The 10,066-nt window shown below is 53.5% G+C and overlaps 1 protein-coding gene across 2 annotated transcripts in view; it reads right to left on the bottom strand.

Annotated features, from left to right (window-relative positions):
- Positions 1 to 3,066: 3,066 nt before the first annotated feature.
- The window catches only part of SYNPO (synaptopodin), a 53,352-nt gene continuing 46,352 nt past the window's right edge, over positions 3,067 to 10,066 (bottom strand). For both annotated transcript variants that reach the window (XM_037801394.1, XM_037801395.1), the window contains one exon: positions 3,067 to 5,800. In XM_037801394.1, the coding sequence (XP_037657322.1) occupies positions 5,132 to 5,800 (669 nt within the window). In that variant the 3' untranslated portion in view covers positions 3,067 to 5,131. The remainder of the gene's footprint in view (positions 5,801 to 10,066) is intronic.

The following is a 10,066-nucleotide window of genomic DNA, read 5'->3' as shown; positions in this document are numbered from 1 at the left end:
GCCCCACCCCACTCTCCTCCCCAACCCTGGGCCAGGCTCTGTGGTGCCCTCCTCTCCCTTGTCCCTTCCTCCTCCTCCATAGCCCCGTTTGCATCTCATGGCACTTTCCAGGAATCTTGGAGATTTACAAATAAAATGAGAACACCTGCAGGTCCCAAATGCAGATTCCCTAACTTACTACAAGGAGAAAAGGCAGAACCCTTGAACTCCCTGACTGGCTGCTCAACCCTGTGCCCCTCCCCTTTCCATCCAGATTTTTCTATGTTCCTTCTTCTAGAAAAACAATCTACCTCCATCGGTACCCCCCATCCCCATACCATGGCCCTGGGGCAGCAGGCACTGAGCTGGATGACTGAGCGTCTAATCACTGTCCCTGACTTGCTCTGAGACTGTGAGCAAGCTGCTCTCCCACTCTGTGCCTCAGTTCCCCCTTCGGGGCTGGGCTGGATCGTGCACATCCATGGATGGGCTTCAGGGCATCCTAACGCTGTATGCAAACATGAGCGCATCTGCATGCATTTTGGATGAGGCTCATGAGGTGACTGAGCATCCTCTGACTGTGACTATTTAGGGATTCCACAGTCCATGGATCTAATTTTTTGATAAATGCACCCCTTACAGAAATTCAGTCACTGGGAAAGGCCTCTCATTTTACAGACAGGGAAGGTACTTCCATTTACTGCCTAAATATCCTGAAGTCTTGAGCGTAGCCATTACATACCCCCAATCTTTAACCCGAGGCACCCCCTCCCCACTTAACCTAGAGTAACCTATAGCTTAGAATCTCTCTCCTTCCAACCTGGGATCCAGGCTTCCATAAGATCCCCTTCTCCCCACATCCTCTGCAGGACCCTTCCTCTGTTGGAGGAGAAGGGTTTCCTCTGCCTTCTCCCCACAGCTCCCCAAGCTCCCCATGGATCCTGATACCTGCAAGGATGGGACCACAGTGGTCGGGAGGGAGTGTCAGACACTCAAGATCAACACTTCTATCTGGAAGTTGAGAGTTGAGTGGTCAGCGTTTGTGTCGGCAGTCGGTGGTCAGTGAATGGCGTGTGCTCTGCAGCCAGCCCTGGCCTCAGCTGACAAGGATCATCCTACCGTGGGTCACAGCCTTATTTCAGGCTGCAACAGGAGCCGGGGCCAGATGCTAAGAGCACTAGGCCCTTGGGAAGACAGGTGCCCCGGCAGCAGGCCCTTGCAGATAGAAGGACCTGTACGCATATGTACACACACACCAGTCACCTGGAAATGCAGAGTCAGTTTCCATTCACTTTGGTTTGTTAACTGTTGTATCCTTAGTGCCTAGAATGGTGCCTGATAGGAATTGAATCAATATTTGTTGAATGAATGCATGAATGAATGGTCCCCAAGATCTTTGCTTGACTTATTCTTTCCTCCCTTTCTTTCTTCTTTCCAGTCTTCCTCCCTTCTTTCTTCTCTCCTTCCCTCCCTCCACCTTCTCACATTCTTTGGGCCTGTCTTTATAGACCAAAAATAAATAAGGCAGGCCTCTGTGCTCAAGGAGCTCAGCAAGGCCCAAGTCACACCCATAAACAAGCTTCTGTGATGCATCATGGGAAATGCTCTGAAGAGCCCAGGGGAGGGTGTTGGCAGCTCAGCCTGGGGCTTGGGGAGGGCTTCCCAGAGGAGGAGACATTTGAGTTGGGCCTTGAAAGATGAGTGGGAGTTCACTGAGCAGATAAGGGGCAAAGGCATTGGAAGCAGAGGACAGAGGATACCTCATGTCTAGAGATGTTAGGGCATCAGTAAGTAGACTGTAGAGTTGGAGCTAGGGTGGGTGGTGAGAGATGAGGCCAGACAGGTGGGCAGGGGCCAGATCCAAGCACGCTTTTCAAAAGGAAATGGTGCTTTATAAAGGGCAAAGAGGAGCTATCGAAGAGTTTAAGAGAGTGGGATGGAATAGTCAGATTGGCATTTTCAAAGATACATCTGGCTGCCATGTGGGAAATGGATTGGAGAGGGCAAGACTGGAGACAGTGAGACTAGAAAGGAGAAATTCACCATAGCCAGGTGAGAGATGGCTGGCCAGGTGGCTGGCCTAGGACAGTGACAGAGGAGATGAGAGAAGGAGAAGGATTGGAGGGGTATTTGGAGAATCACCAGGTTTCAGTGAGAAATCGGATGGGATGTGGGAGGTGAGAATCAATGACACCTCCCAGGTTTTTGGCTTGGGTGACTGAGATAGGAAGGGGCAGGGGAAGGAACAGCTTGTGAGGGAGGGAGTGGAAATACTATGTTCAATTTGGGATGTCTTGATTTGAGGTGTCTGGGAACTGGAATAAGATGACCCGTAGGCAGTTGAATACTGTGCTCAGGAGAGTTCCAGCTAAAGATAAAGACTGGGTCAGAGGCACACAGACTACAGCTCCTGGGGAAGGGTGGAAACAGCAAGAGAACCCTGGCCCGGGCTGGGAGCTCCTGGATCTATTTCTGTATGTGGGTACTGACTGCCCAAGGGAGAATCTCTGACACCTGCTCAGGACAAAGCCTGACCTCTGCTGTGGGCTGCCCCTCAGGTTCCCCTACCCAAGGATGCTCCCAGGGCAGGCCTGGTCTTCCTTGGAGTGGGACCCCAATTCTCTTCTCTGGGCAAATGACACCACCGTCAGGAGAGAAGGAGTCCTGATGGTTGGGTCCTGACTTCACAAGGATTGCCCGAGCGTGGATGTGATCTCTCATGTCCTGCTGCTGCCCTGGAGCCCTGTGCTGCCTGCTGGGCCCCTGCCCCTCCAGTGACAGTGCCCTGAGGCCTCATCTAGCCCAGTTCCCTCATTATACAGATAAGGAAGCTTTGGCCTGAAGGAGGAGCGGGCTTACCTGGGGACAACCAGCTAGTTGATGACAAGACCAGGACTTAAAACCAGGGACTTCCTTTCGGTCCCAAGTTTTTTCCATTGTTCCTGTCTCCTCATGGCTGCTCCTTTCCAAGCTCCTATCTCATGTGTCTCAAACATTCCCACCCACCCAGAGCCCCATGGACTATTCCATATTTGGGCAGAAGGGAAAGGCTTCAGACACCGCTGAAAATGACACCGGAGGCAGAAGGATGCAGGAAGCGTTTATTGAGGGCCAGAGCTGTATTCTACAGGAGACGAGAGGCAGGCCATAGGTGAGCTCTACTGGGTAAGAGGAATGGATGGGGGAGAAGGCAGTGACCAGAGAGAAGACAGACAGAAATGCAGTTTCCCCAGGCTGCCTCCTGCTGGCTCTTTGGGGGAAATGCAGGTAGAAGTGGAGCCTCTGTGCACCAACCAGAGGCCAGGTAGTGTCTGGTCTCTGGGATTGCCCCTCAGCCCCAGCCTTCCATGCTATAAAGGACCCTGCAGCAGGTAGGGCTATGGTAAATGCAGTCACTCATCCCTGACCCAGCAGGAGCACCCTCTCCTTTTTCCACCCACAGAGTCTATGTTCCAAATCCTTAGGCTCTGGGGAAGCTTTGGGGGGTTCACTCCTTTATTCCAAAGCACCCCACCACCACCACCACTTTCATTCTGAGCTCAGCTTTTTCCAGTCTCACTAGGTGGTCTCAGGTCTAATATCACCCTAAGGGGTAGGCAAGTCTACCCCTAATCCCAAATAAAACTCTGTCCCTCAGCTTTAACAACATCCTGGCATCCTTCCATCTACATAACTTTGATCCTCAACCAGTTCCAGCCCCGCTAGCCAGGGCATCCTGCAGCCAGACTGAACCTTTAGAGGGCAGCACCAGCCAACTCTGGAACCTATGGAACTCAAAGCCACATTCTTCCCTTGCTCCTCCTGGAGAGTGGAATTAGAGCCAACAATGCTTAGAGGATGGACAGGCTGGGGCTTGTTGCTAGGCTCCCAGGGTCACTGGGCACCAGGTACCAGCTAGGCCAGCCAGAGCTCAATGAGAAAGAGATGGGGCAGGATAGTACCCACTCATCTGTGCATGATATAGACACTGGGGCTGGGGCCTGAACCTGAAGAGGGGGGTACTTCCCAGGGGGACAGAAACACAGGCAGCACCTGGCCCTGAGCCCTCACTTACCCACCTAAGCTCATCTGCCCCTCAGTTCAAGCCCAGCCAATCCTCTACCTCCTTCCTAATACCATAGAGTGCTTTTCATGGAAGAGCCCTCAGAGGTCATCCGGGCCAATCCGGTCTCCTGCTAGAATCCCCTCTATTGCTTACCTGCCATAACAAGGAACTCTTAAGCAACCTCTTTCCAAATGGGCAACCCCAAACTCAAGGGCCATCAGGCAAAGCCACAGGTAGCCCCTTATCTCTTCTTCTCTCCCCAGCTCAGCTTTGAGCCCAGAATCTGCCACGAAAGGGCTAAGAAGGGAGAGCTGGATTGGAGGCACCTATAGGAGACCCAGAGGACTGAGCCAGGGGCCTGGGGGAAAACCATCATCTTATAGTTCTCTTCTCTGGACAGCCTGAGCTGGTGTGAAGGAGAAAGTAGCATACGCAGAGCCTGGGGGAATCTTCTCACTTCCTCTCTCCAGAGGAGCCAGCGGGGCACCTTGAGCTGGCCTGGGAGGCTTCTCTAAAGGTCACCATGGTAAAAATAGAGCCTGTTTGGGAAGGGATGGAAAACAGCTGCTCTTGCCTGGGACTTGGTGCCAAGGAGCCGAATGGTCAGGCCAGGGCGTGGACAGGGGACATGTCCTAGGATCTTCTGAACACACCCCTCATTTGCCAGACTCCAGAGAGCAAAGCAGGAGGGAGGCAGGGAGGTGGTGTCTGGAACCCAGGAACCCAGCAAGTCTAGGGGTCCATATACATCCTGCCCTGCCTCTCCCAAGGCACTATTATGTGTGTGTTGGTGTATACTGATGGGGATGGGGGGAGGATTTAAACGCTTGGAGATTGCCTTAGCCAAAGTCCCATTAAACAGATGGGAAAATTGAGGGTCAGGAAGAGGAAGGGTCTTGCCCAAGGTCACACGACTGAATGATAAGTCAAGGGCTATAACCCAGCTTAGGTCCCTACTCCACTCCCAAGCCCAGAGCTCTCCTTTTCTGCTCCCCTTAACTCTGGAGCTGTCCAGAGGCCAGAACCCTTGGGGACGAGGCGCTGGGGTTCCCAGGCCCGACGGCTCTTCCGGCCCGGTCCGCTCGGGTGCGGAGTAAGAGGCAGCATTTAAGTGGTGCAAGAGGCCTCGGTGGGAAGACTGCCACGCTTGAGCCTCAGGCTGCCGTTCCACCCGCGGGGACAGATGTTGTAGCCGAGGATGCCGGGCGACTTGGCCCCGGAGTCCTCGGAGTCGAGGGACACGTCAGAGTCCGTGGGCGAGCAGCGGTAGGGGAAGGGTCTGGGCGGCGCGGGCAGCGGACTCCTGGGACTGGCGCAAGGCGAGGGCCCGGCCGATAGCGGGCTGCGCGGGATCGGGGCGAACGTGGACCCCGACGCCGCGGCCAGGCCTTGGCGGACCGGCTGCGGCGAGCGCATGCGCGGCGGCGGCGGTGGCGGCGCCCGTGGCAGAGGGAAGGGCCGCAGGCTCTCGGCACCCGCCGGCCGCGGAGAGGCGCTCTTCCGCCGGGCCGCGTTAATGATGTTTCGCGCCAGGAGCGCCTGCAGCTGGCGGCTGGGGGCTCGCGCCTCAGGCTCGAGACGCAGCGGGGACACGGAGCGCTCGCTCCACGAGGGGGACATGGGCGGCGGAGGTGGCGGCAGCAGCGGGGGGCTGGTCATGCTGCTCCCGCGGCCCGGCTCCCACGGCCCCGGGCTCACCCAGCCGTCCAGGCTGCTGGGGGGCCGGGACGCGCCTGGCGTCCAGGGCGGGGAGGTGGGCAGGCTCTCCCGGCGGTCCTGGGGAGAGAGCACAGGGGGTGGGGGGCAGGCATTAGTGCTGCGATCTTCCATACCCGAGTTTTGGAAGGAGTCGAGAGCCTTAAAGAGCCGAGAAGCCACTGGCCAAAGTCAGGTGGTACCGGCAATAAAACGCAGTGCCCCTACTCTAAGCCCAGAGTGCTTTAAAAGACCCCATGCTGTCTGCCCTCGGCGCTTAACAGGGAGGCAGATGTGGTTAGCAACCCCGGCTTTGGAAACAGACCCCTTCATTTACTGAGTGAACTCAGCAAGTTGCTTCAGCCTTCTGGGCTTCAGTTTCCTCCTCTGTAAAATGAGGGGAATAGTGTGTACTCTATAGGGTTGTTGTGAGGATTAAATGAGATAACCCATGTAAAACTCCATTATATGTGTTAGAACTGCCTGAAAGAGACCAAGTGCTCAAAGAAATACTGGAAGGAAACACACAAAACAAAGGAAAGTGGCTACCCTTTAGGAAGTGGGGTGAACAGGGACAGGGTGCACAGCCACAGGGGTTGGGGATAAGGTTTTCCAATGTATTCCTTTTCATGTAAGGTTAGATTTTTGAACCACATGGGTGTATTACCTATTCAAAAATTTAAAAATTTAAAACTCATTTTTCAGTTTGGCCCTCATAAATGCCCCTCTTGGCCCTACCCCCCTGGCCCTATTGCCACTGTCACCTCCTCATTTTTCCCCTGATGCCTGAGTGGGGGGGGGGGAAGTTCCTATAGACAAGTTGAAACACAAAAGGAAGTTAGGTTATTCCTCACTAGGCAGCAAACTCACAGACCCCTGGCCAGCATGGGGTGGAGGTGTGCTTCTGTGGTTTGGAGATGATGAACATGCTTTCAGGTGACAAAGCACTGTTCTGCTATGCATTGACATGCCTGTTTAAGGACTTCCCAGTCTACAAGGTTCAATTTTATCCTCTATCTTTCATTAGATCCTCACAACAGATGGTTGGAGTAACTTGCAGGTAAAACCTATTTTACTAATGAGGAAAATGAGCTCAGAGTTGTAGATAATAACTCAGTGTGTTCTGCCCCACCGGGAAATGTGTATGTGTGCCTACCTGCTGCTCAAAGGCTACACCACAGCCAATTTCGAACTGAAAGTGGAGGGCTCAGGAAGCCATGTCCAGCAAGCACTTGCTAAACCATCTAACCGTTATTCCAATCAGATTCCAGCAATAATCAGTCCACTCAACTTCCCGATCCAATCCAAATTCACCAGCAGTCATCCACAAGAGTCCAGAGCTAGCCAGTTCTTTCTGAGTCTCCTATACAATCAAATCTAGAATCATCCATGAGATCCATTCTCACATCCAATCAGCAATCAGCCATAGCCAAGTGTCAGCCTCTCATCCAATCAGAATCTAATTTCCTCCAATCAAAAGGAAGGAACAGGACATAAATTGAATGTGTTCTCCAAAACAGAATGCAGCAGCTGCTACATGAGCCCAGATTCAGAATTGGAGCCTTTTAGCCTACAAGTGAATGTTGTACAGCAGCTTGAACAGGAGAATTTTCATGGGATGGTAGTGGTAGAGTGATCCGCGGATACCTATTGGGGACATCCAAGCCCCCAGGCATGAGGTGGGAAAGTTAAGGCTCAGAGTGGGACTCACCCCTTTCACCCCCCAGGGTCAGAGTCATGTACTTGTGTGCCAGAGGCATTGGGGGCTGCTGAGTGTGTGTGTGCATGTACGTGAGACATCTCAGGGAGCTTGCTTACAGTCCGCCAGGATGTAGGAGGCAGACCCCAGGGCTTAGGGAGAGGAACTGGGAGGGAGGTCCCTGCCCCCTGGTCAGGAGGAAAGGACTGGAGGCTAGTCTCAGGGCCAAATGCCAAATCATGGTGGGCCCTGGCATGTCCCAATGCTGGACCACAGTGCCACAGGGAGGTGAAGCCAAGAGCTCATAATCTGAGCTGGCCAACAACCACTGAGGCAGAGGAAGCAGGGCTCTTCAGCCAGAAGAGTAGGCTGGGGGAGGGGGAGCCATGATAACTGCACATTTCTAAAGGGTTGTCTCTATTGTCGGTGACACCTAGGGGAATACCAGGACCAACAAGTGGAAGAAGCAACAGAATTCAGCTGAGATTATGAAACAGAAAGGCTCAAGCATCGGTTGGCATGTTTGGGGCAGTGGCGAGTACCTCCCCGTCATTTGGAGGTGGGCCAGCAAAGCCAGAGCCTGACCTCATACTGACTGCAATGTCTAAGTACTGACTGTGTGTGTGTGTGTTTGGGGGGGGGGGGGCAGGGGGGCGGGATGCATAACAGAAAAAGACTGCAGGGAATCAGACGTGTTCACTTTCTGACAAAGGTCTCAATGCACCAGAACTCCCTGGAAATGCAGCAGCTGAGAATTCAGAAAGTAGCACCCACTTAACTCAGCCCTAGCCCTGAAGCAGGGCACATGTGTGGGATAAAGGCATGAGCAGAGCAGAGTCAGACATGGACCATCAGAGACCAGAGTTCCCAGACCACCTTCTGCAATCCTTTCATTGCACAGAAGGGAAAACTGAGTTCCAGGAATAGAAAGGGGGTGTCTAAAGTCAAACAGGGAGTGAAATGCAGATCTGGGACTCCAACCCAATTCTCCTGACTCTCTCCGTGGCAGTTCTTTCCTCTCTACCAGGAATGTAAACTCAAATGCTTTGAGGAGCCAGGCAGTAGCTAATCTGGGAAATGGCCAGAGAGAGATAACAGGGAGAGGGGCAGGGGACCTGAGGGACTGCAGAGTGAATGTTCTGGCTAAAGGCATTTAAATTCCATTTTTAAAGAACCTGAACAAATCTGGACTGGAAAGGGCAATGGGGTTCCACCGGGCTCTAAAACATTTCTGACCAAATTCTGAGGGAAGGAGAGAGCAGAAGAATGTGATTTCCACAGGATCCTGGTTTCCTAAGGGCTGACCTGGGGAAGAGAGAGGACAGCCCTCACTTCCAGGCCAGCGCATGTCTATTCTCTGGCACATACAGACCCCCAGCAGATGTGGGCAGCACGCGAGACACACAGAGGCACCACAACCACACGTCCACACTCGGTAACTGAGCAGGTCCTGCTCCCCTTCCCAGACCAGGATAAGGTTGGAGGGAGGGGCCCAGACTGTGAGTGGGGAAGAAAGAAGCAAGACGGATTTGAGGCAGAGTGTATTTAGAACAGGAGGAAAAACAAAGTCTGAGGAGGAGCTCGGCCTGGCCGCAGGAGCTGCAGGATGGAGGATAGGCTCCTCCGTGGCTAGGCCTTGGGGGTCAAAGGGAGCATGGGGCCAGGGCTTTACTCTGTCCTAGGAGGGGTCTGCCAGAAAAGAGCTGAGCTCACTCACGACTCCCCCCCACACAGACTCCCATGTTCCAGGCCCAATGAGCTCACTGGGAAGGCACCTCCTGTTCCCATGGAGACGAGCCCAGAGCTCAAGAAAACTGCAGGCTCAGCCCAGCATGGGCACCACCTCCACCACCTCTCACCCCAGTGGGGAGCCCAGAAATAGGGCCAGGGAAGAGAAAGTGGGTGGTCCTCAGCCTCAGTCTTAGGAAGCTTCCATCTGAATCCTGCCTCTTGCCTCTGTATATCTCACTTCTCTGACTCCCCACAAAGCCTGGTTTTGGGGGGGGCTGTATCACCTCAAAGGTGACAGAGGTGGCAGGGATCTCATACTACTTGACTCAATGCCCTCACTGTATGAATAGGGAAACCGAGACTCAAAGATACACACGGAATTAGTCCGCTAGAATCCAGATCCTCTAAATCCCCACCTTTTCCTAAAAAAGTTAAGGTCTCTATCTCTTCCTACTGAGCTGCTCTGCTCCTGCCCCAGTCCTTACCACACAGTCCCCTCTCTCCAGGCAATGCTGAGCCTGAGCCATCCCAGCCTATGCTTCTGACCCAGTTTCCTACAGCAGCAGCTCAAGGCAACTACACCCTAACCAGGATGCCCTCGCAGATATCTAACTCCACCTGGCCTAGGGCAATAGCTCATTCCTTTCCCTCTTATCTCTTATTCCTTACAAGGCCTTTCTCTCAAAGCACTAGCCTATCATCTCGATCCATACACCCTCACTATATAGATGAGAAAGCTGAGGCCCAGAGAGGGAAAGTGACTTGGTCAAAGTCCACAGCAAATGGGTGGCCCAGATGGGGCTAGAACCCTCTTCTCCTGCCTCTCTCTCTCTAGGACCCATTCTACTCACTAAAATGGCTGCTTTTAGTGAGGCAAATCTTGGCTGAGGTTGAGCCAAAATAGCCAATGGATACAT

Source organism: Choloepus didactylus, chromosome 13, assembly GCF_015220235.1.
Source record: "Choloepus didactylus isolate mChoDid1 chromosome 13, mChoDid1.pri, whole genome shotgun sequence".
Taxonomy (NCBI): domain Eukaryota; kingdom Metazoa; phylum Chordata; class Mammalia; order Pilosa; family Megalonychidae; genus Choloepus; species Choloepus didactylus.
Note: the sequence above shows the minus strand (reverse complement) of the source record. Positions and strands in the feature narration are given on the sequence as shown.